The sequence below is a fragment of the Hydra vulgaris genome, chromosome 02 (assembly GCF_038396675.1).
Source record: "Hydra vulgaris chromosome 02, alternate assembly HydraT2T_AEP".
NCBI lineage: Eukaryota > Metazoa > Cnidaria > Hydrozoa > Anthoathecata > Hydridae > Hydra > Hydra vulgaris.
The window spans coordinates 14,706,466-14,721,021 of NC_088921.1; the positions used below are offsets into that span (position 1 = coordinate 14,706,466).

Consider the following 14,556-nt stretch of genomic DNA (forward strand, 5'->3'; position numbering starts at 1 on the left):
AATAGTTGGTGGTTGGCTGCAAGAGCAGGTTCAACTATGTTTACAATGCGTTTTTGCACCTTGTCTAAAAGAGAAGAGTAACATTGAAAGATGTGCCTCATACAAGAATGGATTTAAGATTTATAGAGATAATGAATAAAATCCAGAGTGAGTAAGTCTTGAGCACGATAAAGAGATGCAACCTTAACAGATGCTAATTTTACAATAGATTTGATATATGGTTTCCAAGAAAAATCAGAAGAGTTAACCCTAGAAGATGAAGGGCAGATGATTCATTGAGTACATTACTATTCATAAATATAGGAAGATCTAAATTATTGGCTGAAAAAATTGGGTTTTATCTGAACTAAAGTTCACCAGCCACTGTGAGCCCCATGCTGTAACAAAAGTGAGATCCTTTTCAGGCTCAAATGCTCCCACCAAGCAATCAGAGAGTGTTGGCTTCTTATTAAGACAAGACAAATGGTAGTATCATCAGCAAACAATGCCACCTTAAATGTGAGAATATCTGGAAGATCATTAATGTAAATTAACAATATTATAAGGATATGAAAAAGAGTGCTGTCATTCGAGGACAACTTTTATACTAGGATTGGAAAGGAAGGATTCATTAATCTTAAAGAAGTTACCTGATAAACCGTAAGAAGAAAGCTTATGGAGAAGATCAACATGCAAACTTTATCAAAAGCTTTTGAAATGTCAAGAGTGACAAAAACCTATCGGTTATTACTGTTAGCAAATCAGATGTAGAACAAAATTGAAAACCATATTGATAATCAGAAAGTAAGTTATTAGATTCAAGATTAAGTGTTTGTTACTTAAATACCTTGCTTATGATAAGAGGAAGACTAATGAGATGATAGCAAGACGAGTCAGATCGCTCTTTAGAGTTTTTGAAAATAGGAATAACAGATGCCGATTTCCAGCAGGTCGAAAAACAAGACTCTGATTAGCACTTGTTAAATAGTTTTGAAAGTATAGAGAACTGTTCCGGAAAACACTTCTGCAAGACTATGATAGGTATGTTGTCCCAACCACAAATTGTAGAAGAGTCTAAGCAGGAAATCACTTTAGATACAGAAGTTGGAGTGATACGAATGTCAAGCAATGAATCAACCTGTTTGACAGCTATATCAGGTAGAACGCAACTAGTGGAATCATGAGATGATATTGATGAAAAGTTCTTAGCAAACAATTCAACTTTGTCTTTAGGTGAGGTGACAAAATCTGAACCATACAAGAGAGGTAGAACAACAGGTTTTCCCTTATTATTGATACTGTTGAAGATTCTACAGAAGTCACAAGAGCCTAATTTTTGAGATGAAATGTGAGATTTCATGACCTGAGAATAGTGGGCTATGGCGTTTGAAAAAAAAAATTTTAAATGGTTTCTAGCAATAGTAAACATTTTGAAAACAATTTTTGGAGAAGTGTTTTATTGATAGATATGGAAGTAATGGTTTTGATTAGAAATTGCAGCAGCACAATGTGAGGAAAACCATGGAGAAGAGTGAGGCTTAAAATGGTTGAGAGGGAATAAAAGATTCAATGTCAGCCTGAATCCAAGAAGATATGTAAGAACATTTGTCAGAAGGAAGATGAAAGATTTCTACCCAAGGGCCTTCTCAAAGAAAATTACAGAAAGAGTCTTGGTCAGCTTTAAGGTAGTTGTAAGAAATACAATGATAGGGGGATTCTGATGAAGAAGAAGAATGAGATAATAGTTTTAGAGAAATCAAACTGTGATCAGAAGCAACTAGACATAAGTCGAGTAGAGAAGGTAAATGATTCGGGTTGTCCAGAAAGCGATTTGGAAAGTTGAATACTTGAGTTAGGGATTGAGAAAAGCAAAAGTTGTGGGCCTTAATGCCTGCAGAGTCACTGTGTCTAGAGCCAAGCCATTCAGTGTGATGAGCATTAAAGTCATCAACAGCAACAACATTAGCTAATGGATAAAAAGAGAGGACTTGGTCAATATGATCAGAAATAATATCAAAAAGAATATAATCAGTCAAGAATGAATGTCTTGAGATGAAGGAGAAAAGCACATAAAAGAATAGCCTGTGGATTCAAACCTAGTTTCCTGACAAATGGGTGAATTGTTACAAGTGTAAATGCCAAGATCAAGCACATGACTATTGGAGTCAACAAATTAAAGGAAAATAACTATCAATTTTAAGATCACAAGATGAGAGAGATGAACTCAAATTCTCACAAAGAACAAGCAAGTCTGGTGAACTTTGCAAGAGATAAGACTCAATAGAAGAAAAGTTACTTTGAAGACCATGAATATAAGTGAATGATAGGTTTAGAGAACTTGGTTATGACGATGGTTTTTTATGTTTTATAGTTTTTGGTATTTAGTCATTTTTGGATTAGTTAAAGAAACTTTATTACTTTTTCACCTCTTCATGCAAACAAAGCAAACTGAAACTCAATTGTTAACAATCATTCTGGAAAATAGTAAATGTCAAGTTTTTTAAACAAAGTAAATATAACAATTACCTTTGTTGGCAGAAAATCTAGTAGAACTCTCTGGTAAATTTGAAGTTTCTAAATGATATATTAAAGTAATTACCTAAAATAAAAACATTTCACAAAACAAAAAAAAATAAAATAAACAGAGACTGTTGGGGTGCCTATGAGTATCATCTAAAACATTAAGGTCAAATTTCAGATACAGAAGGTATAAAAAGAAAAGGTATTAAAAAAATTAATGCGAAGGTTGTGCTGAGAAAAAAATAAAAAAGGAAAGAAAATAAAATAAAATAAATTTCTCCAAGGAAGAGTAAAATTCTCCAAGAAATTTCTATTTGTTAGTTAATAATAACCAATACTATTTAAATAACATAAGGTATAGTTTTGAACAAAATAATTGTAATATTGAAATCTAAAAAACATTAATGCGAAGGTTGTGCTGAGAAATTAAGAAAAAAAAAAAAGATAAGAATTTAGAAAATAAAAGGAAAAAAAAAGTTCTTGATAAATAAATATTTATCTTGATAAAGATAAATATTTAAACCTAGTTTTAATTCCTGTTGACAAAAATTTGCCACAAAATAAACACAAGAAGTAATTGTACAAAAAAAAGTTTAATAAAACTTTGTAAAGAATAGTTAGCAATATATTAATTTTTTTATTAAGGGACTGAAATAATGCTTTCTCGTCATTACGAAGTACTGCACAAACTTTTTTGTATACAAGTTTGCACATGCCTTATACAAGATATTTATCAACTTTTTAAAAACATGAATGGATTCTTTTTTGCAGCTGATCTTCATTTTTAGTTTCTCAATTATTTTTATACATTTTTGATAGCATTTGAGGACTGACCAGAAATCTTCTATAAGTTGTAATTGTGGCCAGATGCTGGATTATCAAGTTTTGTTACATATTACAGATATTTTTCTCATCAAGGTATTTAGACACACTTTTAGCATAGTGTGAAGAGGCCAAGTCAGGCCATAATACATAATTACCATTACTGTGACATTTTTTGATAAAAGGAATCAGTCTTTTGATGATATAATCATTTTTGTGCACTTTTGGCTAATTGCTAGTCTTGTAGGAACAATAAATTAAAAAAAATAAATTAAAAAGTTTTGAGATTTCATGAGGGGATATGGTAATCCACACAAGAACTTTTTTTTTAATTTGCTTTTGCAATTACATTTTACATTTTTTGGCAGCCATTGCACCCGAGTTAATAACAAGAAAGTGTCGCAGCACATTTTTTTATAAGAAAATGTGAATGAAAGTGTATGCAAATATCTTTTGTTAACTTCAAATTATGTAATGTTAAAAATAATATCAAGTTTTACAAATTTACTTTTACTTAAAAATTGTATTGCAGCAATATCTCTTTAATTCGGCAATATCTCTTTAATATAACTTTATAAGGCAATATCTCTTTAATATAACTTTATAAAATGGCAAATATGAATAAAATTCATATTTGCCATTTTATAAAGTTATAGTCTTTTACTTTATATTTAACGTAAAAAACTAATTGAGCATCTTTATTTAGAGTAACGAATAATGTTTAATAACTTCTTATTGTAAAATCATAAACTTCTATAAAAAAACCGCGATGGGTTTATTAACATTTTTTCTTTTTTAAGACTTAATTTATTATTTTATTATTTTCTTAATTCTTAAGAATTTTCTTTATTCTTAATAATCTTAATTTTTCTAATAAGTTTAAAAAAGAAAAATTTTTTTTCACACCATCCACCACTCACACCATCTCACACCATGATTCTAACACCATCTCACACCTGCTTCTCACATCATCTCACACCTTGTTCTCAAACCATCTCACACATGCTTTTCATACCATCTCACACCTGCTGCACATCACCATTCACTGCTTATTAGGACCCTCAAAACAATAAATACTTTTGCAGAAAACATAACAGGTGATGCGGAGGTTATAAAATAATATAAACTTTATTATTTGAAACACAATTATTTAAAATGAGGTTAAATGCAGCTGAACGAGAATCTTTTCGAAAGCGACTAAAAATGTTTTTTGTATATAAACCTAATATAAAAAATAAATAAATCGTAAATCATTTTGAAAAGGAAGGATTTGCTCAAAGTACAATATATGATAACCTAAAAGATGTAATGATACTGCATGGCCATGCCATTCATTGAAAGAGTTGGTACAAATATTTTGTACCAACTCTTTCTATATTCACTGCAGTAGTGAGAAGGCAATTTAGAGCCATGTCTAAATTGCCTTCTCACTACTGCAGAAAGGAAAGTAAAAAATTATATCTAGAATCCATAATACAGTCTAAACGTGAGCTCTATCGTATCTATGTTAAAAATGCTACAAAAAATGGACAGAAAGTGGCTTCCAGAAAACTATTTGAAGATGTTTTGAAAGATGAAAACATAGCTTTGATTCAACCAAAGAAAGATGTATGCGATCTATGTTGTTCATATAAAACAGGAAATATTACAGAGCAAGAGTATCAACAACATGTATCACGGAAAGATTTAGCTTGAAAGGAAAAAGCTTAAGACAAAATTGCTGCAAAAAATGGAACAATTCATGTCATAACTGCTGATTTACAAGCAGTGAAATTATGTCCATACTTGACAGCCAGTGCATTGTATTTCAAAACAAAACTGATGGTTCATAATTTTACAATATACAATCTTGGCACTAATAAAGTAAAGTGTTATTGGTTTGATGAAACAACAACTGATTTAAAGGCATTAACTTACGCTTCATTTTTTTGTTGATTATTTAAATAAAATCATTGATGAATCCCCAAAAGATGTCATAATTTTTACTGATGGATGTACATCACATAATAGAAATGTCATTGTTTCAAACAATGCAAACAATGCAAAAAACATATACACATTATACAAATCAAAAATAACAAAAAAACTAACTACAAGTGAGAGTATAAAATAATAAAAAATAAGATAATAAATATGAAATAAAAATACAAGATAATAAATATGAAATAAAAAATAAGATAATAAATATGAAATAAAAATACAAGATAATAAATATGAAATAAAAAATAAGATAATAAATATGAAATAAAAAATAAGATAATAAATATGAAATAAAAAATAAGATAATAAATATGAAATAAAAAATAAGATAATAAATATGAAATAAAAAATAAGATAATAAATATGAAATAAAAAATAAGATAATAAATATGAAATAAAAAATAAGATAATAAATATGAAATAAAAAATAAGATAATAAATATGAAATAAAAAATAAGATAATAAATATGAAATAAAAATACAAGATAATAAATATGAAATAAAAAATAAGATAATAAATATGAAATAAAAAATAAGATAATAAATATGAAATAAAAAATAAGATAATAAATATGAAATAAAAAATAAGATAATAAATATGAAACAAAAAATAAGATAATAAATATGAAATAAAAAATAAGATAATAAATATGAAATAAAAATAAGATAATAAATATGAAATAAAACATTGCAGAAGTTTCACAAACTTCTGCAATTGGCAATGCAAAAAAAAGTAGCTATCACACAAAAATTTTTAAAAAAGGGTCATACTCAAATGTAGGTAGATTCTGTTCATTCGGTAATAGAAAGAAAGTTAAAACACCTTGAAATATTTTTACCTAGTCAATACTTTTTAGTTACCAAAGAAGCTAGACACAACCCATCTCCATATGAGGTAGCAATGGTAGACTATACATTTTTGAAAGATTACAGTATTAAAAGCTACCTTATTTATGATACAATCCGTCCTGGAAGAGGTACCGGAGCAAAATGTGTGGTTGATATCAGAGTTCTAAAATACAAACCCAATGGTACAATAGATTTCAAACTAAGTTACGATGAACAATTTAAACAATTACCACAAAAACCAAAAAGAGTTCAACCAGTGATTCCACCACAACTCTTTACTGAAAGATTGCCTCAAAATCAAAATATGATCATTTACAACAGTTAAAGTGTTATACCCAAGGATTGCCATGAATTTTATAACAACTTACCTTACAAAAATGATTTTCTTTTATTCTGTTAAACTATAACTAGGATGGCAGTTGTTATTTTTTGAGTTGTTGAAATAGTTCTTATACTTTTTGATGTTTTTTGTAATTTTAATGTTAATGAGTAACATTTTCCTTAATTTATAATCATAAAGATTTATTTATAAAGTTGTAAAGATATATTTTTGTTAGATAGCTGAAGATGTTCTTTTATTGTTACGAGTTTATTTCATGATATCCTAAAACTTGCTCTACTGTACCTAATAAGGTAATTAAAAAGGCTGTACAGGCTGAGTAAAATGTAAGATTAAAGCAAACTGTTATTGAAATAATGTTATACTATCAATGTTTATATTTTGAAGAGATTTTGGAATATATATATATATTTTTTCTTTTTTAATTAAACATGTATAATGTAAGGCTTTAAACAAATATTACAATTCATGTTATCATTTGATTATTATATATTTATTATTTCGTAACAATATTACTAGTTTGATTTCAATACCGCATAACTTACTCTCTGGAGTACCATTGTGATGAACTTGTGGTTAAATCAAATCTGCACAAGTGTTCTAGCAACTAAATTTATTAACTAAAACACCTAATGGCTATAATTGATATTACAAAGAACATTAAAACTCTTTATGCCAAAATGAGCCCAAAATCTGTTTAAATAAAAAAAATATACAGTCTTAACCTTCTACTGTAAAACTATTTGCAATGCAGATACGCGCTCCCTACCTATAGTAGATTCACAGATTTGCACTATCCCCAACGATATGTAATGTATATTAAATTTATAAAAGTTTTAAAATGTTTTATTTTACTTATTATCAGTAACAAAGCATTCAAATTTATGTGTTAAAGATTCTTTTTATCTAAGTCTTTAGTAGAATATCTTTTATCTATTTTTATAGGATTATATCGGAAACACTTTATCAATGAGCGCGATTAATATTTTGGGATTCCCCAAAATATTCTGAGTTTTCATTGAAACTTTACTTTTACCTCTAAAAAAAAAAGGTCATTCAATTTTAGGAACTTTAAACCCATTGGGAATTTTGCGTTATATGCGGTGCCATTGGGCTAGCTTACACCCTGCAAGTATGGGGAGGGGGTACCACAAAAGTATACCAGTGCCTACAAGGGAAAGGGGAGACGATTTTATGGTTGAATTTTTTGAATGTAAAGTCTGAAAATCAGACAAAAAAGCTTTGGTTTTTTAGTTAATGTATTTGTCTATCTACCAAAAAAAAATATATTACTGCAGCTTTATTATTTAATAAATACAATTAAATATCGCCATTTACTAAAAGTTGACAACATAACATGATATGACAACATTGTTTCTTATTGGAGTTAAATTAACATGCTTGATTGCAGACATTCTAAACAACAGAAATGTTTTTAATTTAATTTAAAGATAAATAATAGCTTTAAAAAATAAAAAATTAAGAATATTTCTTTTATGTTTAGAAGATGTGTGTGTGTGAAAAAGTTTGTAAAGTAATGGACAAATGTAGAATGTATTAAAATCATCTGCTATCATTATATATAAAATCAATAATAATATTTTTTAGAGTTTATTAATATAACAAAAACAGATTCTAATTCAGTGCATGTGATGAACAGGATTGCCTAGCACAATATTTAGCGCTCGTAATACTGAAATACATTATCAACGAACACGATTAAGCACGCTTGACATCAATCCTACAAGAATGATATTCAGAGTTGGAAATTAGGGCCATCCGTGAAATAAGTACATATGGGGAAGAGGACACTCAAAAAGTTTCTTTTTAGCAGTTGAATTAACATGCTTGATTGCGGACATTCTAAACAACAGAAACGCTTTTAATTTAATTTAAAGATAAATATTAGTTTAAAAAAATTAAAAAATTAAGAATATTTCTTTTATTTACATAAGATGTGCAAAAAAATTAATAACAATAAAGCAAAAGAATCTTACTTTTTCAAAACTTTTGATTTTTTAAAATTCAATCGTGTTTTAATTTTTTAAGTTAAATTTTCTATTCTCATTGGGCATTGGGACGAAACGTTTTGAAAATAGTAAACATTCTATTCTATCTGTTAGCAGTGATGACTTCATAACTTTTCATTCAGTTTTCTGTTTGTACAAAACAGAAAACTGCATTCTAATTTAAACTGAATGCACAATTTAATTATTATCAAGTGAATAATTGTTTACATACTTGATTATATACTTCATAAATATACCATAGACTTATACTAGTATAATATATTAGTATAAATATATATACATACTTACAGGCTTGGCAAGGAAGGCATGCCATTTCAAGTCTTTATATGACCACGCAAATAATATTTTGTTTTGATGATTTAACCACAGTTTTTAACAAATGCGCATTAAAAATTGATTTTTAACTATGTTGATAATAAATAACTTCGACAGGTTTATCTTTACTAACGCTTTTATATTAGCAAAACTCTTTTAAATAAAGTAGCTAATGATTTTAATTATAGTATCATTAAAAGTTGTTTAATTTTTTATTTACATTATTTAATTATATACGATTTTTTAAAAGTAAAAATAAAAAAAGTAAAAATTAGGAGAAAAGAATTAAATTTTATAAGCGACGACTTTAAACAGCAAAGGTCCCTTTAATAAACTTTATATAAGAATCATTTTGAGGAGGAATAAAAAAGAACTTATAAACATTTTTGAAAGCCATTTGAATTAAATAACTTTAAACTTTACTTACGTTTATATATTACTGAAATGCATTTAAATAAAGTTACTAATCATTGTTAATGATATTTTATAAAAACATTTATGAATAATATATATTTTTTTATATTTATGTAAGTATTTTTTTTTATTATAAATGTTTTTAAATAAAAAAAAAATTATTTCAATTTTTTAAATACACGATTTAATTATTTTTTCCTTTGTGCAAAGAAACGTTAAGAATCTTTTTTTAAACTTTTAAATGAGCGTGTTTATTAAAAAATTTTAAAAGTGTTTAGTTAAAAAATTTATTTAAAAAGGGTTTTGCATAATATCATACTATAAAAACATTAGTAATATAAATGATTAAAAGTTATTTATTCCAAACGTAATTTAGATAATCTTATCATTACAGTTTATTAATTACTTTAATTTTATATTTGATTTAATTTTGAATTTGTTATTTTAGTTTTAGTTAAGTTATTTTTATTTCGTTGTTCGTTTATTTGTTACTCGTTATTCGTTATTTTTTTTTTTACGAAAATTTACTTGCTTCTTTTACGATAAGTTTTTTTTTTAAGTTTCTTTATAGTTAAGTTAACATATTAAGTTAACAATTATTTGGCGCATTTTCAAAACATATACAAACTTTCAAAACATATTAACAGCCGCGGTCAAGTTAAGTAAAAACAAATAGTATTTGAGTGGTCATATTATGGCATAAAATTGCACGCTTTCCTGGCCAAGCCTGTACTTATACAAATATAATATATAAATAACTTATAAACTGATGTAATTATGAGAAATGCGTTTTAATTCAAAGTTATATAACAAATATATTTGTTATACATATTGTTTATCGAAAAAAAAAATTTTTAATTTTTAATGTTGTTTAGCTTTAATTTTTTTAATAATTACACTTTAATATAAGACGGATTCAAAGATATCAGTGGAAAGATATAGTTTATTAACTTATATTTGACAAAAAATATTTGATATTCCAATGTTTTGATGTTTTTGATTTTTATATATGTCATTAATTAATAGAATGTGATTGAACCTAAACAAAATCGAAGCTATAAGTGAAGTTATAGCTTGATAAATTTTTTATGCTAGATATTTATTTATAAGATATTTATAAGTATTACGCTAGATATTTATACATTTTGCGCAAGAAATTTTATTTTTTAACAATTAAGTTTAGAATTTTCATTGAAGTGTTGCAAGATTATATATTTTATTACATGGACTTTTATGCAATTCAAAGTAAAAGTGAAGTTTTTTATCAAATGGACCCAAAGAACTGTATGAGTCGGCGAATGGTTCGACTTACAAGAGTAAACAATTGCTCTTGTCTGAAGAACTTGCGAGGGAGAAATTTATAAGTTGATTTTAAAGAAAATATTTTCAGTAAATTTTTTTTTAATTCTTGTTGAACTTTATCATAATTTGATAAAGTTCAACTGGAATTAAAAAAAAAACATGCTGAATTTAGCTTTCAAATAGAAGAAATAGATCATTTTTAATTCGAACTTATGCCGCATGAATTAAAATTAAAGTACATCAAACATAATTCATTTGTGACTTTATTTCAATATTTAACAATATGCAAACTCTACTGTTTAAACATATTTTGACTTTAGCAAAAAAAATTTACAGAAAATATTTTCTTTAAAATCAACTTATAACTTTCTGCCTCGCAAGTTCTTCAGGCAAGAGCAATTGTTTACTCTCGTAATGAAACTAGGGAGCAATATTTGTAAAGAGACCAAACTAAAATAAGTGACACTATTGATATTTTTAAAGAGCTAATAATTTTTTTAAAACTAAATTTAAAAAAAAGTATACAGATAGAATGGTGGGAATCTGTAAAATCTTAGGACTGCAACATTACAACTGATATTAATTTGTTAAATCCACGAGACTCAAGTGCTGGAATTAAAAGAATTTTTCAACATTCCAAAATATAAGAACAAGATGAGATGTAAAAAAGTGGCAAAGCCTACTTTTATAGAAAGAACATTAAATAATGGCGCATTAACAATATAAAAATTATAAGTTTACAACAAACTTATATGTTTACCATTTTAATCTGTACAGATATTAAAAGCAGTGTGTTGTAAATAATATTATTTAAATTAAATTTTTTAATGTAAATAATGCAAATATTTTCACACACAAAATATTATTAACTTGTAGTCATTAAAAAAAAATTACTTGTAAATTCGTCTATTTTCCTTATTAGATCCAATCTTAGCATGTTGTTCAAAGCTGTTTTTAACTCCTCAAGTGTTGGATTTTTATTCATTTGGATCCATGAAGTTAACATTGAATATGCTTTTTCATTGGTTTTACTATTATCTTGATCAATCATATCTAAACAATTGTCTCCAATATTTAATCTACGACCAAGAGTTTTCCAATCTCCTCCAACACTTTCACTAAAATTTAATCTAAACTCTTGGCTATGAAGAATGTTATTATCTATCTTTGGATGTGAATTATATTGTTCCATTTTGATGTTTCTACAAAAAAAAAATAAACATATTTATATATAAATGGATCAAATCGTTATATTAACAGAAATAAATTGAAAATTAAAGAAGCACTCTATATTAAATGGGAAAACCCATCTTTAAATAAACAAACTGTTCATTATAGTGTAAACTTGTCAATCTAGTTTGTTTTCTTTACTTATTTTTTTTATGCTACTTACAGTATCATAAATTGTATTATAATTTTTATTGGTTTGTAATAATTCCATTTGTCCATTAATACTTCTCTGTAATGTCTTTAAATTTTGAATTTATATTTATATTCAGAGTTTTAAATTGTATGTAAACTATGAAAAATGTCAAGGGTAATATATATATATATATATATATATATATATATATATATATATATATATATATATATATATATATATATATATATATATATATATATATATATATATATATATACAAACATACATACATAGGTATATATATATATATATATATATATATATATATATATATATATATATATATATATACACTTTCGCCCATAAGTTTGGACACACCTATTGCAACTACAGATATTAAGAGAAAAATGTGTCAGAATAATTTTGATTTGTGACTTAAATAAAACAAATTGATAATTTTATGTTTTTTTGTTTGTTTTATACATATATATATATATATATATATATATATATATATATATATATATATATATATATATATATATATATATATATATATATATATATATATATATATATATATATGTATATATATATATATATATATACAAACATACATACATAGGTATATACATATATATATATATATATATATATATATATATATATATATATATATATATATATATATATATATATATATATATATATACACTTTTGCCCATAAGTTTGGACACACCTATAGCAACTACAGATATTAAGAGAAAAATGTGTCAGAATAATTTTGATTTGTGACTTAAATAAAACAAATTGATAATTTTATGTTTTTTTATTTGTTTTAAAGAAAAAAAAAAAAAATAGTATCAAAAATTATAACTAAAATAAAATGTTTTTATTTAAATCATCTTTTCGTCAAAATAGCCACCTTTAGCTTTGACTATTGCTTGGCAGATACGTGGCATGCGATCAATCAATTTTTACCCCTTGGTGGAGTTTTTTGGACTTCTCGACCTAAATGATCCCACAATAACTCAATTGGGTAACAATCAGGACTCTGCGATGACCAAGTCATGACCTTCAATAATCCTTTCTCTTGTTTTTTTATTTAAATATTGCTTAATTACTTTAGCAGTGTGTTTAGGATCGTTATCTTGTTGGAACACGAATCATTCGCCAGTTAATTCAGTTCCACAGACTGAAACATGTTCTTTCAAAATCTTTAAATAGACTTCTTTTGTCATTTTCCTGTCAATTTTGGCGATTGATCCCACTTGGCCACCACTGAAACAACCCCACACCATTATATTCCCATCTTTCATGCCTAATTGTTTGCATAGTACATTGCTCCAGCATTCTTTCTCATACCCGACAATGAACAAACGACCGGCGTTTATTCCCAAAAATCTCAAACTTGGATTTGTCTGACCAAAGTACCCTACTCCACTCTTCTATTGTCCATTTCTTGTGTTCTTTGGCCCAGACTAATCTTTTTTGTTTGTGGACGATTGGAAGACATGGTTTTTTAACAGCCACACGACCTCTAAGCCCTACTTCAACAAGTCGCCTTTTTACCATTGCTGTACTTATTTTTGTGGTTACTTATTTTTTGTCTTTAAAATCAGCTGCTAAATCAAGCTCTGTGCGTCTATGATTTTGTAAAGAATTAATTACTATGTACTTATCCTCTTCTTTTTTTTGTAGAACGAGGTCTCCCTACTCTTTTACGATTGCAGAAAGACCCCGTTACTACTTTTCTTTTAATCGTTTTACGGACACAACTCTCTGAAATGCTGAGGCGTCTACCAATTTCTCGATTAGAAAAGCCTAAATTATGAAGGGTCTAAATTTCTATACGTTTTTCTAAATTTATCTGCCCTCTTTTTGCCATTTTAAACAACTAATTTTATAAGAATACTTAAGTAAAATAACTAACTTGAAAAAATGAGAAATTTTTTCTAATTAGTTATTAGAGAAAAGTTAAAAAAATTTTCTTTGCGAAAATTGATTGTTCAAAATCAATCAAATCATTAATTTTCAAAAACTATAGATTTATTAACTTTTTAAAACAGAAAAAAAAAAATCTTATAACACACTCAGCTTAAAAGTTTAACTAATAATGATAATAGACAAAATAAAAAATAATCTTATTTAAAAATTTATTTATTTTACGATACAAGTGGATATCGCTTATAAATGTTTCTGTTTATTTTATTATGTAAATAATAACAAATTTAATAATGTAAGAATATATTTCTTTTAAAAATATCTCTCTTAACTATGTTCTCACAGTACTTTATGATGAGACCAATGTAGACATTCTTAATTAATTTTATTTATGAGTTAAAATGCGTTTTGTTTATTTTTATAAGGTGCGTCCAAACGGACGGTAATGTATATAGATATATATATATAAATATTAGGGGTGCAGAAAAAAAAACTTAAGAATTTAAAAAACGAAACCTTGATATGAAGCAAATCTAGATTTGAAGCAAAAATGTTTAAACGTGCTTACTAAAAATTTCAGCACCATTGAACCACTATTTCTTTGCCCTCAAAGCATGTTTGGAAAAAAAAAGACTCAAAAATGACCAAAAACGGCTTTCTTTAAATGTCTTGAGGGTAAGGCTAGTATAAATATA

At 26.3% G+C, this 14,556-nt stretch overlaps 1 protein-coding gene across 2 annotated transcripts in view; it reads right to left on the minus strand.

Annotated features, from left to right (window-relative positions):
• The window catches only part of LOC136076755 (NACHT, LRR and PYD domains-containing protein 3-like), a 69,804-nt gene that overhangs the window by 40,936 nt on the left and 14,312 nt on the right, over positions 1-14,556 (minus strand). The window contains exons 2-3 of one of the 2 annotated variants that reach the window (XM_065790186.1): positions 11,446-11,753; positions 2,506-2,553 (exon numbers count right to left, since the gene is read on the minus strand). In XM_065790186.1, coding sequence (XP_065646258.1) covers positions 2,506-2,553; positions 11,446-11,743 — 346 coding nt within the window. In that variant the 5' untranslated portion in view covers positions 11,744-11,753. Of the gene's footprint in view, positions 1-2,505; positions 2,554-11,445; positions 11,839-14,556 lie in introns of both variants that reach the window. The other variant, XM_065790187.1, reaches the window with a different exon arrangement.